This window comes from Anabrus simplex, chromosome 3 (genome assembly GCF_040414725.1).
Source record: "Anabrus simplex isolate iqAnaSimp1 chromosome 3, ASM4041472v1, whole genome shotgun sequence".
Classification (NCBI taxonomy): Eukaryota; Metazoa; Arthropoda; class Insecta; order Orthoptera; family Tettigoniidae; genus Anabrus; species Anabrus simplex.
Window position 1 is genome coordinate 139,546,371 of NC_090267.1, and position 19,112 is coordinate 139,565,482.

General features: G+C 40.5%; 1 protein-coding gene across 1 annotated transcript in view; it reads right to left on the reverse strand.

The window, feature by feature from the left end:
• Window positions 1-19,112, reverse strand: part of LOC136867115 (chondroadherin) — a 1,785,188-nt gene that overhangs the window by 127,237 nt on the left and 1,638,839 nt on the right. The window contains exon 5 of the mRNA XM_067144219.2: window positions 10,477-10,595. Coding sequence (XP_067000320.1) covers window positions 10,477-10,578 — 102 coding nt within the window. The 5' untranslated portion in view covers window positions 10,579-10,595. The remainder of the gene's footprint in view (window positions 1-10,476; window positions 10,596-19,112) is intronic.

The window sequence follows — 19,112 nt, forward strand, 5'->3', positions numbered from 1 at the left end:
TATGAACGAATGTCTGATACAAAAGTGTTTAATTACGAGTTTGAAGTTATACCAATGGCATGAACAGGCAATGGCGACTACGCTGCTACCAGATGGTCGTACAGTGCACAGTAAATTAAAGTTAACTTTAAAATTGCTTGAAATATGATTCATTTCTGAATATCAATAAAAACGCTTCACCTGACACCAAATCTGCATGGCTAATTATATGAGGTAAAGCTCCTATGGCCAGTGTATATGCATCACTGTGCGTTCAAGTACACTCCAGAGACCTTGTGAACAGTTGTACTCCCGGAAAAGTAATCATAGAAAAGATTTTATACAGATTTTGTAAGTACTGTTATATGACTCTAAACAAATGACTAAAAATTCAGGAGACATGCGTACTAAATTAGATTAATTAAAATTCTCTGATTTCTTACTTCAAATTGGTAATGGAAATTATTGTCACTTACACGATGAATCTCCGAAAATTTCCAACGTTATACATTTACCATCCAGAACATCCGTGGAAGAAGTCAAGTTTGCATAATTTGCTTCCAAGAATGAAAACTGCGTTGAAATCAATGAATACGTTTTCTAATTTATACGTTGAATCCCAAAGACACACATTAGTGCAAACAGTTTAGTAACTGAAGTAAAAGAAAACGTAATATCGTTTCCAATATATAATGTAAAAAAAAATTCCGAATTAAGTGATTTTTCCGCCACATACACTCACATACAAACCGGTGCTGCTGTGATTTTTATAAAGATATGTAAAAGCTATTCACGATTGTTTGAATGGGACATGTTTCTCCTGCTGCCACTATTCCCACACTGAGTTCACGTGTGTAAACTGTGCCCCACATGTACAGTATATCTGGACGGTTATTACGGTCAGATGCCTTTCCCGACGCCAACCCTATGTGGAAGGATCTCAGTAGGACAAAATTGTTTGTACGGAACATGTGTGAAAACTGTCTGGGATTGAAATCCTTGCTGGTTAAAGTATAGGTCCAGAATATCTGAATACAAGAGCCAGACTAACATTATCCGACAGAAAACATCCTTTCCGTAAAAAAACGACAATGTTTTATTCGCCAATTTTTTTCCTGTGACGATTAACTAAGCACAAGAGCAAACATTAGATCATGTTGGTTTCTCTGTCCCAGCTAATAATTACTATTGGCTAGTTATATTTTGCAATATTTCGAGTGCATTGCTCCAATAATTTGGAAGTGTAGGCAGCACCTAAAGGTATGAAGGAATGCTATAAAAATGGCATTTAATGAATACGAGATTTATTAATTTTCATTTACTGAAAAGAATTATTGATTACTTCTATAATTAAAATCATGGTGTATTGTTTATTTCTACAACATTCTTCAAAAAACATATTCATCGCATTTCGATGAGGTGAGTCTGGCATCATCACCATCTTCATCATCATCGATAACAACGGCGATGTCCCATCATTAATTTTACATATGTTACCAAGTTAGAATCGCGTGGCTTAATATTTTTTATTGTCAATCAGTTGATTCATTTCTGTGGCACAGAGACATAACTATTCTTTTGCTAGTGGCTTTACGTCGCACCGACACAGATAGGTCTTATGGCGACGATGGGATAGGAAAGGCCTCGGAGTTGGAAGGAAGCGGCAGTAGCTTTAATTAAGGAGCAGTTCCAGCATTTGCCTGGTGTGAAAATAGAAAACCACGGAAAACAATCTTCAGGGCTGCCGACAGTAGGATTCGAACCCACTATCTCACGGATACAATCTCACAGCCGCACGTCCCTAACCGCATGGTCAACTCGCCCGGTACATAACTATTAAACGGCAACATTTGGTGAGAAAATGTAAACCACGTCTGGATTTGGTGTCAAGGTCGAGTGTGATAGTCTAAAATACAGCATATTCGTTTAAACAGTACTCTGTGCTTAAGTGTGATATAATCCAACATGTGAGTAATTTAAAGCAGTATACTTGCTCGCATTTTATTCTCACATGTACCGTTTAGCATCTCTTTAACACAGATAAAATTTGTTCCGTGCGCCTCTAGAGGGAATACCGTGAGTCAGTGTTCACTTATTCAATAAGATAACGCAGATTACGCGATATCTTTCATTTGGTGCCCGGTGGTTTGTTCCATTGCGGACATTGAGTAATATATTAGGTCAGTGATGAAGACGCTAGACCAGGGCCTCTCAGGGTGCATGCGCTTGGTGCATGCACCGTGCACGGTGCAAAAGACGAATTCGCTTGGTTGACCAGAGTGCAGACCCCCCACTCCTCGACTTGGAGCAATAGCGCTTACTCTCTCTCTTTCCTCACGCCTGTCTTGCTCGCTCCCCCTGTCTCCCTGTTCCAAACTTGCTCCGTAGTGCTCCAAATCCGAGCTGAGTTGCGCCGAGTAGAGCTGAACTTAGCCGAGCTTAGCCGAGTAGCCCAGAGACAAAGCGTTGGTCCGAGCGAAGCCGAGCGCAACCGATGCACAGTGCACGGAGCTCTTGCGCCTCCATTTGCACGCGTGAGATTTTGGGCGTTTGAGAGGCCTTGCGCTAGACCAATGTTCTGAAGTTATGAATTTTATTTTCATTATTGGAACCTAATTTATGAAAATATTACACATTAAACAGGGTCTTATTAAAAACTGACAACCGTCGAATTATTCCGATGAAACATGTGTGCAATAATACGGAAGTATATATAATTCTGCCTTGTTGGTGAGATATAGTGTTTACAGTGCACTAAGCCTTCTGGTATGGGCTAGAACTAATTTTCTACTTTCAATCATCTGTCTCAGTCTCAACCTTGGCTTCGACAACACGAAAGTGCCTGAGGTATGAGTGATGTTAGTAATACCATTCAGTATGCAGCCAGTCCCTGCTGTGAACGGTATGAATATGCCACTCAATCGGTCTGTTGGTGCTTGCATTTTAGTGGGCTTTGCAGACTGATATGTAATAGTAACTGCTAGCTCGGCGAGGAAACAAAGCGAAACTACTTCACTCCCCATTTCCTTAAAAATCTTCTTCGATGATGCCTAGGACATGTATGACAGCTGACGGTACTCAGCATATCATTTCTCCTCAATTTTCCTTTCCAATGAGTGATTCGTGGTGCGGGTTTTGATAGTAACGTTCTGGATCGCGAATCATGCGCTACGGCTGAGTGGCCTAGTAAATGGCCCTAGGAGGCAGCATATTAGTTGCCATACAATAAGAATGGCCAACTCAGATATATTCTGAGTCATGACGTTCCTAGCGTTCAAGCGGCTAGAACAAATCAATGGTCTCTATTGTCACGGTCACCAAATTAGGCGGATCAGAGAAATTAAGCTGTTGATAAGGTTATACTGTATAACAACTGGCGAAAATATGTTTATTGAACACATTATTTTGGAACGCGAGGCAGTTTGCTCTCTCCCAAGCTCAGGTTGTTGCCTTCTATAATATTGCAAAACAAATTGTACTACACGCTTCAGGAAATATTGCTGATTTCAGCGGTATACTATTTTCCACATAAACCAATTAAAATAATTATTAATAATAAAAACCTCAACATGTAAATTTAAATCCGTGAAGTCGTGTAATAAAATTTTCAGTAAGCGGCCACGTTTTTGCGTTTTCACCCATTAAAATGTTGTCTGCAGGAAAAATATAGAGAATTTTCTTAAATTTATTATCTGAAAGATGTTTCCATTGCTCTTTTCGGTTTCATGGAAAATGGACCGGAAAAAGACCTTATAAATGTCACTGGTCGAGTTCGTTGAGGTCGCGCCCGCCAGCGCAGGGCACAGGACACGGTAGATACTTTAGGATTACGTATTAATCTATATACATTTTATAGAAATATTTGTTTATGGTTTTACAAAATAACTGTAAATACTTGAATACTATACATTCGACTTTGTAATATAGAAAAGAGAACTACTTTAAAAAATACGTGGACCTCGAGCGGATCGGCTTCGGCTAGACAGCACTGCACGATCAGCGTGCCAATCCGTGCTTAGAGGTAAGTAACTGTCGACCAGCTGTCGCTGAACACAGCGCAGCTTTTCTCGCCCGCCTATTTCTGTGGCCGCAGGTATAAATCGTAAGAATTAAAACTTCTCACTAGGACCATGATGGCGATTCGTCATGCTAGGACTGTGTGTAAGTAAAGCCAGTTCCCTGCTTCACAGATCTCTTGGTTTACGCTCCCAGTTTCTTTAGCAAGCATCGCTCTTTGGCCTTAATTCATAGCATGAATCATAGAGACTGAACCGTGAAATAAGTAACAATCTACAACGGCGTATGCGAAATGTAAAAATCTTCCAGAGAAATCAAGAATAATACTTATATGAATGAAGTAGAAGCTTTTCCTGTAAATGAGTCAGAATTTTTACAAATTGGCATTTTCTGTCCACTTCCTTAACGTCGCACAAACACATCGAAGGTTTTCGGAGACAGAAGAATGGGAAAGGCCTAGTATTGGGAAGGTATTGGCCGTGATCATAAGTGTGGTGACAAATTGGGAAACCACGGGAAACCACCTCTAGAGCTGCCGGATGTGGGATTCAAACCCACTATCTCCCGAATGCAAGCTCACAGCTGCACGGCGAGCTCACTCGGTAAAAGAAATTGTATTTCTGCAACGGCCATGTCCACAATAAGAAGAAAATGCCATTTTTAAATTTCCGTCAAGCCTGCCTGTTTCTAATGTCCGTGTTCTATGAGAAAACGGCTAACATAATTTAATAAAAATCGATATTTCAGTATATTCATTGAATAAGTAACGGCAGTGTAGGCTATACATGTGTTTTATTCCAACATGGGTATAACAGCAAAGCAAAGCAAAGTCACCTCCGTACAGGCCATGACGGCCCTTGAAGGAGTGGAATGTAAAGGCTTCCGCCATTGTTAACCTCGGCACGTGATGGGGTAGAGTGGTTAGCTCTACGCCCGTCCGCCTTTGTCCCCAGGAATTAACCTGGTACTCATTTTTGGTGTAGGCTGAGTGAACCTCAGGGCCATATGCACCTCCGGAAGTGGAAATCTCGTTTCTTAAATTTTACGACTTCATGACGGGGATTCGAACCCACGTCCTTCCGGGCGAACCGAGCACGTCTTTACCGCCTCGGCCAGGCAGCCCCTAACATGGGTATAATAGTAAACCTAAAAATACATTTTCAAATATCTCCGTTATTGCTGGTTCCACTGATAAATGCTTCATAGTAAACGTTATAGAAGATTTTTTCGCTCTATATTTACGTACTTTACTTATTTCCTGCATCCTTCTGTTGTTTAGTACGTTAATTTTATCGAAGAATTCTTTGAGGAGAAATAAAAAGTTCTGAATTTCCATGCTTCATAAATTTTATTGTAGTATAAATAATACCGGCCGCCTCTGTGGTGTAGTGGTTAGCGTGATTAGCTGCCACCCCCGGAGGTCCGGGTTCGATTCCCGGCTCAGCCACGAAATTTGAAAAGTGGTACGAGGGCTGGAACGGGGTCCACTCAGCCTCGGGAGGTCAAGTGAGTAGAGGTGGGTTCGATTCCCACCTCAGCCATCCTCGAAGTGGTTTTCCGTGGTTTCCCACTTCACCTCCAGGCGAATGCCGGGATGGTACCTAACTTAAGGCCACGGCCGCTTCGTTCCCTCATCCTTGCCTATCCCTTCCAATCTTCCCATCCCCCTACAAGGCCCCTGTTCACCATAGCAGGTGAGGCCGCCTGGGCGAGGTACTGGTCATACTCCCCAGTTGTATCCCCGACCAAGAGTCTGAAGCTCCAGGACACTGCCCTTGAGGCGGTAGAGGTGGGATCCCTCGCTGAGTCCGAGGGAAAAGCCGAACCTGGAGGGTAAACAGATGATGATGATGATGATAAATAATACCGAATCCAATGCTTAAATGACCCAAAGCGGGCCGTGGGCGGTTTTGTCCATAATGCGCTATCTAGAGGAGTTACCTCGCCGCGCCGACTGGAACAGCCTCTGTCCGGTGAGGAGGAGCCGGGGGCGCACAAGACAGTGCCGGTGCCAACTGTAACAAGTAGGACGAGAGCTGATGAAGGAAAGACCTGAATGAGGAAATCTACTTATAGCCATCCATTGCGAAGCTTTTTCTCAACCAACATACGCGTGCAACTTGGCGATCAGGGAGAAGAGATATTCAGTCAGATACAACTTAAAATTTGAAATTGAACATTAAAGAGCTCTGGTGATAATATTATCACTTCTGTAACAATGGCTAACACCGTTCATTCTCAGGATAACTTAATTGGCAGTGTTTCTCAGGACATTCGCAATATTCATGGTTCTCGAAATGTGAGGTTTCATCAACGGGCTATTTTGACTGCAAAAAGATGAGCAGGTCTCGGAACTAAATGCGGAAAACCTGGTGCGAATCCCAGGTGAAGAATGAAAATACGTGTTACTTAAGTCAGTGAACATCGACTATGCAGTTCCTCATCCATTTGAGTTTCTCAATTCAATTTCTGCACGTGGCGTACCAGTACATGAAATAGGAGTGCTGAGCATGCCCTTAAGGATCCTAAGCGCACCGAAATTGGGCAAAGGTACTCGCCTAAGAGTATTATACAAAATATCGTTGAGGTCGATATTTTAACAGGCACGGGAAGGCGTGAAAATTTAATTTTGTGCATTGCTTTATCTCGAGGCCCATCCTTTAATCATTTCTTGTGAATGTAACTATTGGTGAGATCCAAACCCTGTCCAATAGAAAGGTTTCCCTTCCATTAATGGAACATATTTAAGCTAATCAGTAACACCTTCAATGAATCAACTACTCTCAATGTTAGTTTAATAGTTTACTTACTAAGGAGCTTGTCCTTCTATTGACAGAGTATCATATTCATACTTTCACTCGTGCTGCGAATCACACTTCCTTTGTTCATATACCTGAAACACCTAATTGGCCAACGTTCACCATACAAACATACATAGAAATTTTATTCTAAGTCTTCCGATAACAGGTATTAGGATTTTCTCATACCTATGTGTCAGTGTAGTATGGGTAAACATACTAACTCGCTACTTGTAATTGTTATCAATAAATTGAATTTTCATATGAGTGAAGTAGATCAGGAGAAATTCTGTGTACGTAACTAAGTCTAATCATTAAAAGATAAGAATTCCATAATTGGTCCGTATTGAACTGATAATTACAATAAAATGAGTTATATTTTGGGTTGTGATGTAGTGTAATTTGATTAACAAAGCAGTATTGTATTGAAAAGGTGGAACCTAAAATACATATACCTTTTTATTGTAAGTCTAATCAGGCAAGAATAAATTGTAATTACTATACCTCGGATTTTTAGGTGGGAATAGGTTAGAATGCAAAGTAATTTTGTTTGTAGGAAGTGTCATGCAACCCGTTGTACCATGGTGTAGGAAGAGTAGCATAAATTCAAGGAGTTCTATAGGCTGTACTCCTAATATCTATGCAAATCTCGTAGCATAACCGTTGTACAGCGTAGGGTATAGTTGTTACTGGCTAAAGTATGTTTGCATTCTAACCTATCACTACCTAATAGTCCGGACTCTAGTAATTACCAATTCATGATATATGGCTCTGTGGACGACAGGTCAACGTGAATTATTAAATCCCACTGGTTAGAGACTGGGTCTTCATGCTGTCCCCAACTTTCCTACAACTTACACACTGCGCTCATCATCATCGTCCACCATACAAACACGTCGCACTTGGCTATTAATAGCCCATTCCAAATTTATTTTAACTTCATGTTACAGGCTCATGAAATCGTGATCAACACCCACATACGCACGGTGTACGAAATGTACACATGATAACTTAAACCCTATGTTCAAGAATGATCATCGGTGAGTGACTTAAGGCAGCATGACCACTAATTTCTAAATTCCGATTGTACTGCTTTCTAGCAGCAAAAGTGGTATTTTAGTGAACGGTTCATATGAATGAGTTATTATTTTTCCGGGTGACGCGAAGTGTGCCACCAGAGATCTTCAATATGCCAACAACAATGACATGGAGTGGCAATACTTTTGACTGGTCCTCAAAAATCGACTACTCCAGCCGGAACGCAACCCACGTACACTCGGACACTGTTCCACTGGTCGATTGAAGCAGCTGAATTATGAGGTGACTTGTTATTAATTCATAATAAGGCTATATGGGAAATAGTAGTTTTCACTAAAACTCTTCTTAACTAACGAATTGGTTTTAACCTTTTTCCCTTACCCCAATCTAAGTAATTAAAATTAGGTAATTACTGTTTGCATGAGTTACTATCAGTAAATATGTCAGGATTCAGAATTAATTTGTTTATTGCTATACGACTAATGAACAAAAGATCTGAAATCATCATTTTCCATTACTTCCTCGGGAAGATATAGTAGGTTAACTTACTTGCTATCGTCAATATCAACCAACCGTATTCAAGTAAAATCTACCAAACAACATAAAAGCATACGTACAATAAGAGGAGTAGGAATGTTAATTAAATTTCTCCTTATACAGGATGTGGAAGAACTTTCTTCCCCGTAAATTAAAGAAACCCTAGGTCTGCGGTGAGAGATTCAGCTGCCTACTTCAATGACGCTCGTGCGTAAACGAGCATCTCTGTTCTTGTTCGGGCGCTGCCCGTGCGACTTTCCTTCTGTATTCCCTGTGTTTCCGGAAAGCACCGGTAATTTCCCAAAGAATACGTGAATCAGTTTTGCGTCGATTGGAGTTGTGTTACCAATTTGGAGGGAGATATCGAACATCTGCTCTGAGGTACTGTTCGTTTGTCCCTTTGCATTGGTTTCAGTTAATTGTAAACAAAGAAACATACAGTTTGGCAAGTTTACGATTGAGAGTCTGGGAGGTGGGCTGCCAAAACAAATCCCTGCAGACCTATCATGGCTCCTATGTTCACAATACAGTAGGGCCGCGATAGTCAGGCACGAATCAGAAACCTATTTTTTCCCGTATCATGGGGGATTTAGAGCTTGACACAGTTGGCAGTGCAGTCGGAAGCGTTCGGGAGATATGGGAACCGTTCGGCGTTTCGTCAGTCACGTGTCTGCCTCACTGTGCGAGTATACTATCGGTGGCATCAGCCAGTCACCGTCTTGGCTTCGTGACAGTATCACTACAATTCTTCGTTCAAGTAGACTTAAGTTACAGTACTTACATTTGCATTTTTGCGGTACGGGTTTCCTGAACAGTTTAATAAATGTATTGCACTGTATCAAAGTTTACCTGTGTGTACGGCTGTTAAATAGACTACAGCACAGTAAAAAGCTCGTACGTACAGTGAATATATTTCTAAACCAAACATCTCATGACCTGAGTCTTTGCAAGCCTTGAACACCTTTGCGAAATTCTCAAAAAGGAAGCCAGCAATACGACGTTTCTGATATTATGCACCTCCACATTATACAAAATATTTTTTGTTAAAAAAGAGCTCAATCCAAGAAATAATTAAATATCCCTACACTTTTTCGGCAGTTGCATTACGTCGCTCCGACACAGATAGGTCTTATGGCGACGATGGGACAGGAAATGGCTATGAATGGGAAGGAAGCGCTCGTGGTCTTAATTAAAGTACAGCCCCAGCATTTTCCTGGTGTGAAAATGGGAATCCACGGAAAACCATCTTCAGGGCTGAAGACAGTGGGGTTCGAACCCACTATCTCCCGAATACTGGATACTGGCCGCACTTACGCGACTATAGCTATCGAGCTCGGTCCTACACTGTTTTAAGGGGTCTCAGAAAGAAATTCAAGCTATCCCATCAGTCCGTCAGGTTCCACGCCCTCGACATCATCAAATACCTATGCTAGGCCTATAGACAATGATTTAGTTTGAACTGTGCCAAATTCTTTGTATTTAACATTTTTCATTTTATTAAAATTAACATATTCTTTTTCTCAAAGCCATGGTGCGTTTTAACTTCGCAATAAGTCTACAACAGTTATTTATATTGAACTCTTCTGGGCTTTGAGCCTTAAACTGATTGAACTGTGTAGTACGACTTGATTTTTGACTGATTTTGATTGATTTTCGATTGATTTTTAATTCAATTTTTTTTTACAGTACAACACTTCATACTTTTAATCTCTTTGTACTGTAATATATTCTGTTGTGCTTAATAAATAATTATTATTTGCTTTTGTACGTTAAAACTCTAGTGGTCATGTATATCCCCTTTTTTAAACCAGGCTTTTGAAAATGATCTTGACAATCCGGCATTGACAGATTATCAAACGTTGGATTATCGCGGTCCTACTCCACTTGCATTTGAATCTTCTAATATTCCTTCAATTTAGGAAACAAATTTTTTCCGCACCCGGAATGTTCACAGATATTTAATTTTAGCACACATTGATCGACAAGTTCACGATACCAATTAGCACTTCAGCTCCATGAATTTTTGAAAACCATCAGGACAGCAGAGAGTCGTCTCTCAGTTTATAAGTAGATCACAGTTACGTACTTGGAGACTAGGGTTACGTACCTGAGTTTGTGAGAGACAGATACACTCTGGAGGGCAGGTCGTCACACCAACGCCATGGACGGGGACCGCGATAGCCGCCATCACCAACAGACATAGCCACATGGTTCCCTGCCCAGCATCTGCAACCCACAACACACACAACTCGTACAGTCACAGGCGCTGCTGGTGGTGATCATTGTCTCACAAATGGTGCAGCATCAGGTGAGAAAAATACAAAGCATATTAGAAAAAAAGGTGTGGAATATTTTCAAGATTCTGCCTAACGTTTTTTTGGTAGTTTGAGACTACACACGATGGGAGTCTCGTATTCAGATGGAGACAACGTTTAACCCTAGAACTGGCAATGTTAATTCTTGTGGTGGCAGCCATATCTGGAAGCTTTTACTTGTATAAATAAAATACAAAATATCCGTATAATTTGAAAGAAATATATGAAGTTTTATTTATCCACGTAACAGCTAGTACACTAAGGATTGTCGTGTTGAAACGAAATTACATAAATGTTTTGACTAGAAAAATACACAGTTCAAATACTCTGTTCAAAAAGTGTAATTCCTAAATTCAAAATAACAATAACATTTTCGATCATAATTATGTACACAAAACTGGAACATGACACAGATAAACTGAAATATACAAGTTGTTAATCATGTATCTGTAATGCAGTAGCAAAACTTTCATAAATTGAGAGGCATATTCTTGAAATTATTAGGGAAAATGTGTTGGCATGCAATCATTTTGAGGCGTTCCCTTAGACCACGTTGTTATAATAGGTGTGTCATCACTTTCACTCTCCGATATTTGATGACAAGTAATAGCTGATAAACATTCCAGATCTGACTCTCAATGTATTGCTTCATTCTCAACAACTTCAAAGTCAGAAGTGTCACTTCCATCTTCCAACAAATTCCGCACTACTTCATTACTAATTTTTCATAATGAAGTGAAGATGCCATATGTACACAGACACTGTACTAAATAAAACAAATAACAATATATATACAGATGTGAATAACTCGCACGGAACGGAAAACTGCGAAATAAAATGAAATAGAATAGCAAATCAGAGCCCGAAAGCAACAGAAAAGACGCTCAGACAGATCGTCGGAAAACTGCACTCATTTATTTCTGTGAAATTGCGCCCATAGAGGTTATAAATATGAATGTAACTGAACTCAAGGCTGCTGTGGGCATCGAGAACGACAAGAAGTAGACTGTCACGATATCTCTTGAAGTAATTAGGAAATTACGACAAGAAATACCAACATGTCGAATATTCGTTATTGCCACTACAGCAAGGACCAAAGTGTCGAATATTCGACATTTTCCCTTTCTGGGGTTAAACCGATGCAGTTGCTAAATAAGTGAAATATACGACTGAAAGCGATAGTGTACCACAAGACAGTAATAATGTATAGTGTACATATCGTTTGCTTACTAAGAAACACTCGTATCTCCCAATGCTCTTCCTAGCCATTATTTCCCTAAAGACTGGTCACGCCTCCTAGCCACATATAGATATGCAGTTCATCAGAACAATTTTGCCGTACCGTACTATAGTAATGTATGTTTGGGGATGTTATTCTGTACAGAGATATAAATAATTTACAAGATTTTGAGCAACTGCAAAATGACCTCGATAATGTTGTGAGATAGACAGTAGGCAATGGTATGTTGATAAACGGGGCTGAAACTCAGGTTCTGAGTTTCACAAATAGGAAAAGTCCTCTCAGTTTTAATTACTGCGTTGATGGGGTGAAGGTTCCTTTTGGGAATCATTATAAGTAGGCTACATAGGTGTTAATATAAAGAAAGATCTTCATTAGGGTAATCATATAAATATGATTGTAAATAAAAGGTCCAGATCTCTGCACATGGCTATGTGGGTATTTAGGGTTTATAGTAAGGATGTAAAGAACAGGGCATATAAGTCTGTTTCCAGTCATTCAACCGGGTCAGGGATGGAATGAATGAAGCCTCCATCTAGTGGGGAGTATAGGAGTTGTGCCGGCTGCCGAAGCCTGTCGCACTCTTCTGGGGTAATGATTAATGACTGACAGATGAAATGAAATGATATTGGAGAGTGTTGCTGGAATGAAACATGACATGGAAAACCGGAGTACCGGAAGAAAAGCCTGTCCCGCTTCCACTTTGTCCACCACAAATCTCACATGGAGTGACCGGGATTTGAACCGCGGAAACTAGCGGTGAGAGGCCCGGCGCGCTCCCGCCTCAGCCACGGAGACTCGTATTTATTAATTGTGCACATACATGCTCCTTGATAGACACTCTATCTATTGGTGGAAACTTGAATAAAATCTATTCAATACTTCCTGAGAGCGATTTTAAACAGACAGGGAAAACGGACCGACCTCACTTTATACCATCTATAGATTAATGGCTTGATGAAAACCTACAACCTGTGCTCCAGTCATTGACCGGGTCAGGGAATGAATGAATGAATGAATGAATGAATGAATGAATGAATGAATGAATCATATATAGGCTATTAGTACGATAGGGTCGCCACTCCCAAACAGATTTATTAATGACTGATAAATGCAATGAAATGAGAATGGAGAGTGTTGCTGGAACGAAATATGTCAGGGAAAACCGGAGTACCCGGAGAAAAACCTGTCCTGCCTCCGATTTGTCCAGCACAAATCTCACATGGAGTGACCGGGATTTGAACCACGGTATCCAGCGGTGAGAGGCCGACGCGCTGCCGTCTGAGGTACGGAGGCTCTAATGGCTTGATAACGTTATTATTTGACAGTGTATTAACGTTTTATCTAGCCTATATACCTATTTCCAACAATTACTATGCTATTCCTTGTGACAAACTGGACAATTGAGCATTTCTATCTTCTTCTTCTTCTCCTCCTCCTCATCATCATCGTCATCATCATCATCATCATCATCATACTCTTCTTCTTCTTCTTCTACTTGTTCTAGTCCTTTTCCCCTATTTATTGCCATCATCACTTGTTGTGGATTTGATCCAGTTTTACGTCGGGATGTTCTTCCTGACACCAACTGTATATGAAAGGACGTATAACATTGAGCATTTCTACAGTAGGAAGTAAATGGCAAAATTACAATATGCCTGTGTATATACGAGTACATATATTCAGATCTGAAGGACTGGAATAAAACATCGTACTATTACAACCAGTTTACTGTACTCATTTCCTCTTGCACGTTGAGTGAACCATCGTGCCGTGAAAATACACTGAAGTGAAAGTCTCGTTTCTTGACGACTTGACCTCATGATAGAGATTTGAACGAATGTCGTTGAACCTCGCATAGACAACACGCGTCCCGACTGCATATCTGTACAGTTTAACATTTCTTATGCTTATAAAATAAACATGGAAGATTTGAAGCCTGGTTGAGTGACTCAGGCAATACGCCCAAGGTTGTGGGTTCGACCTCAGCGGAGTTCGGTTGTATTTCAAAGTACTCAAATACATGGAGCCTCGATTTGGTATACTGTATTTACCGGCATACAAAGAATTCCTGCGAGATAAAATTCCGGCACCTCTGCGTTTCCGAAACCGTAAGAATTGTTTAGTTGGTCGTGTAACCAAGAATAATAATTATTAGAACATCGTGTAGACTGAAACGCAACACTTTTAATTAGAGGCTCAATCGTGTTTCTATCGAAATGGTGTGAGTATCGTGCAGGTTTGTTTATACCGTTCCCTTTTGTGAATTAACCTGCAATTAATTTTAATTCTTCATTGCAAACAAACGAAACCATTTATATTCTGTTCTACATGCGCTGTGGTAACGATGAAGCAAATGTGAATGAGCTTACTATGAATTTGTCTCCAAATAGTGTGCTCCGAGATGTACTTTGTAACAAGATCTATCGGTGAACTCAACTGAATGCAAAGTCTACATATCAAACAAATATTGAGGTAATAGCGTGTGCTCCCACTCCAAGTAAAGTAAAGGTTCATGTCGATACTATTTTCAAATGTTGAGGTAGCGGTAATACACCATCACTCGTCAAAGCTCTACTTTCATATTAGAACTATATGGGAGTGAAATATTTCTAAGAAGAAATGTTATGAACTAAAGGACGCAGAAAAATAATGCAACCTGGTTATGACCTCGCTGACTCTCATGGAGTTCTCTAAACTTTCCGCGCGTTGCAAGAGTCTCGACTGCACAAATTGATGCACAAAATGAAATACATTTTAGGTAAACTGAACAAATGGAGTTAGTGACTGATCTGATTTCCAACGTTTGTTCGCAAATCGTTGCTATCAACGATTGCATATCCGCATGATCTTGTAGCTAATTTGGATGGAAGATTTTCTTGCAACGGTTAAAATTCTTAACCAGATAAATTCAAGACTGCTGACTCCTTCAGCACGTTTTGTTCTGGGAATATTAGTAAATGAGTTATTAATATAACGAATACTTTTGAAGATATTTAGACTGCCAGCGTGTCAATTTTGTTGTTCTGTTTTGCTCTACCAGATATTAGAAAAAAAGAAATTCTGTTAGGTGACTTATGGCTGAAATTTAATTTTGTCGAATAAAACACCGAATGTGTCTCCAGATTCTTTGATATGCCGACATCGTACGATGTAGCTGCTGAATGAAGTCTTTTCCATCCTTAAAAAATCTCAGCTATCTCTGCCAGGTTTAGAACTGCGATATTGGAAGCCGAATCTCCTCGGCTGACCCACTGAGGGAGCTGGTATATGGAGTGAAAGGAAAGCAGGTATAAAGAATGAATTTCTAAATATTAATATTCCAATAAACTCTTTAGTATGTTAAATTTGATAATGTGTTATTCATTTTATATAATTGGTTTCTACAGATTTAAGTATTTTTCCTTACCGACACAACATTTGTTGCAAATAACAAGAAATCGGACGACAGAATTCTCTACAGTCCAATTGTGTATCCCAAACACTTATCCGGAAAAACTTTCCTTTTATGCCCCCTTATGCTTCAGTATCACAGGCATAAAACTGCTCTCGTCATTCTACGCAATTACACGTGGATTACTTTCAGTTTTATACACACTGCTCAAAAAATTAGAGAATGAGATTTTGAACACATCATTTTGTAATACAAGTTAAGTGTTACCAGACAATTCAAACTTTCATCTAACAGGAATACATTGTATGTGGCAAATGGAAATTTAACATATTGTGACAAATCAAACTGGAATTATCATTCAATATTGTCACATAAAAGAAGACTGAGACTCTTCTGTATCTGATAGGGCCTGCATCCGCCTGTATGACTGTCGCACATTTACGCCGAATAGCCTACTTCTGATCACTTGTTGCACTTTCTCCTGGAAAATATTCCACCATTCTTGGACCAGAGCATCTGCAAGTTGTTGCAGTGTCTGAGGGGCTCTGGTGTGCTGCCGAAATTGATCATCTAGCTTGCCCAGTAAGTGCTCGATGGGACTGAGGTCGGGACTCATAGCGGTTCCATGGTTTGAATTTGGAGTTCCATGAGGGCAACCTGGTGGTGGCTGCTATATGCATCCTTACATTGTCAGTAGATATCTAACATTCCTAACAGACCAAGCGCTGATTGGCTGTTGCCGGTCACGTGACTGTGGCGTCACAGCGCGGAAACTCCAAAAAGTGGTCTTTCGAGGTAGGAGCTGCGCAACGTGGCGGATGATGCTACCTGGCAGGCGATGTGAAAAGTAGGGCCTGGCTGGCTACGTGAGCAGGCTTTTAACCTTACAACGGTTCTAACATTATAGACCCAAGTTCGAGTGTACGTGTAACCTAATAGGCTTCGATTCGACTCTAGGCTTAACCTCACAGGGTTGCTAACCTTACCGACTAGACGATTATTATTATTATTATTATTATTATTATTATTATTATTATTATTATTATTTCTTCGTTATGCCCGTTTACAGAGAGCGTTGGAACTTGTTAGCTTGTTGATAGTTTTCCTTTCTTCTTCTCCTTCCAAAATCTCTTCGTGTACTCGCTATGCTGTTTCTTGCGTTCTTCCGTCCATTGTTTCCTTGTGGTTCTTTTAGCCTTTTCCGTGAACGTGTGCTTTGCAACCAGAGTTCCGAAAGCCTTGCGATCCCTGATGGTATCTTTTATGATGTTCATTTCTTTTAATCCTGCTTTATTTCCTTCAACCAGTTGATTTTGACCTTCTTTGAATTAATTATACCAAAGAGGTTTCTTTTTGCATATCTAGTGTCGTCCATTCTCCAGATGTGGCCATAGAATTTCAATCGTCTACTGCGTACGGTATCGGTGAACTTAACGGTTGCTTTTTACAAATCTACAGTTTTTCTTTTGATCCATGTACCATTTACATGAACGGGGGCATATATTGATGATGATGATGATGCTTGTTGTTTTAAGGGGCCTAACATCGAAGGTCATCGGCCCCTAATGGTACGAAATGAAATAACAAAAAGAATTTCAAAGGCATCCACTGACCAAAATAAAAATAAAATATGTCATGAAGAATGAATGGATGGACAGGAACCCAACAAAACAAAAAAAGAAAACAAACAAAAACCAGTGGATCAGACTCAAAACAGATCGAAAATAACATTATTACCGACCAAGGAACCACTTATAAAGCACAATGATGCTTGGTGTCTAAAGGGGGTGCAAAATCCACGTCTAAGGCCCCACAGAATGGTACATATCGCGAGTAAAATAGAACCATGGTATGTGTCATGTTGGGGTATTAATCAGAAGTAGCGAAGACTTGCGGTGTTCTACAAAAGATGGTACTACTCACAAGTATTGCAATACGTACAAGTAACGCAGACCTATGGTGTGTCTCACACAATGGCGCAACTCATAGCCAACGCAAACCGAGAAGGTTCCCCACCTAGGTGTACTAAACACGGGCGCCGGTATTCCCGTGGTGTTCCTCACATAGTGGGTACTAATCACAGGCAACGCCGACCCACGGTGCTGCTCATATAGTGGTACAACTCACAGGCTACGCCCAGACCCGCGGTGTTGCTCACATGGGTAAGACGCACGGGTACTGGAATCCACCAGGCCAGGCTTTTACTGCTACTAATCACAAACCTATTTCGTACCGAATTTATTGGTACTACTTGCAAGTACAGGCAACCCATGGTGTTCCCCGCGTGATGGTACGATTCAAAATTAGTTTCATGGTTCTAATTCAGTCAGCCCTTGGTCGCCCCTTTTAGTCGCCTCTTACGACAGGCAGGGGATATCGCGGGTGTATTCTACATGTGCGTCCCCCACCCGCAGGGGGGGCATATATTTTCCTAAGAAGTTTTCGTTCTTGTCTTTCAATTTCATCAATTTTAGTGTGACGTCCTAGAGATGTGGTTTCTGAGACATACAAAGCTTCCGGAAGAACAACAGTCCTGTAATGCCGAAGTTTTGCGTTTCGTGACACCACTCTTATTGTAGTGATTCCGTGTTATTTGGTATGCTCTCAGGAGTTTGGTGGCTCTTCCTAAATTAGCTTTCCTGTCCAATCCGGATGATACAATAATTTCTCCTAGATATTTTAAGGAAGGGACCTGTGTGATTATTCCATAATTTGTCTGTAGTGGGGATCTTTGGGTATTTTGGTGCCCATTGGCCATGATATGAGACTTATAATACGATATTAGAAGGCCTGTCTTTGATGCTATCTCATGAAAGTTCTCTGTGGCATACCTGGTTTTTTCACTAGTCTTGATAAAGGTAGATAGATCATCAGCAAAATCTAGGCACTTCACGTTAATTCTTTGTCCCCGAGTACCTATGTTTATACCTTCGATTTCTTTTCCCCATTCCCTGAATACTTTGTCTAACACTTAAAAAGGATCGAGGAGAGGCCATCTCCTTGTCGAACTCCTGTATGCACTTCAAAAGGCTTTGATAGTTCACCTAGAAACTTCAATTGAGAAGTTGTGTCTGTGAGAGTCTGGCGGATTAATTCGGTGGTGTTCTTGTCTACACTTAGCTCTCCCAGGATGTCCACAACAGTTCGTCTGTCAATTGAGTCATACACCTAATTAAAGTCCACAAAGATGACAAATGTGGTGGTACTGCGGCGTGTCCTTAATATCGTCTTCAGACTCCAAATTTGCTCAGAACACGATCTACCTTTCCTGAAGTCTGCTTGGTATTCACCAATCAAATGATCTTTTAGTTGTTCAACTCTGAATGATAGCGCTTTATATAGAACCTTGTATATACACTAACTGATAAAAGGGATATGCCTCTATAGTTGTTGGGGTCCGCTCGATCGCCTTTCTTATGTAAAGGATGGATAATGGCATCCTTCCAGTCCATCGGAATCATCATGGTCCCCCATATTTCTCTGAAGAGTGTATGAATTATTCAGATGATGTCATCTCCTCCTATTTTCAGCATCTCTGTAATTTTGCCATCGTTTCCAGGGGCTTTATTATTTTTTAAATGGACATGGATTAATAAATTACCTCCAGAAACAACTCACTCGATCACTATACACCTTTCTTGAATTCTATGCTCATATTCTTGGAAGTTTCTGCTTGTATCCGCTTCGTGTAAAATGGGAATGGCTTTTAGTACTGGGAGTGTCCAGAGGACAAGTTCGGCTAGCCAGATGCAGGTCTTTTGATTTGACTTCCGTAGACGACCAGAGCGTCGTTA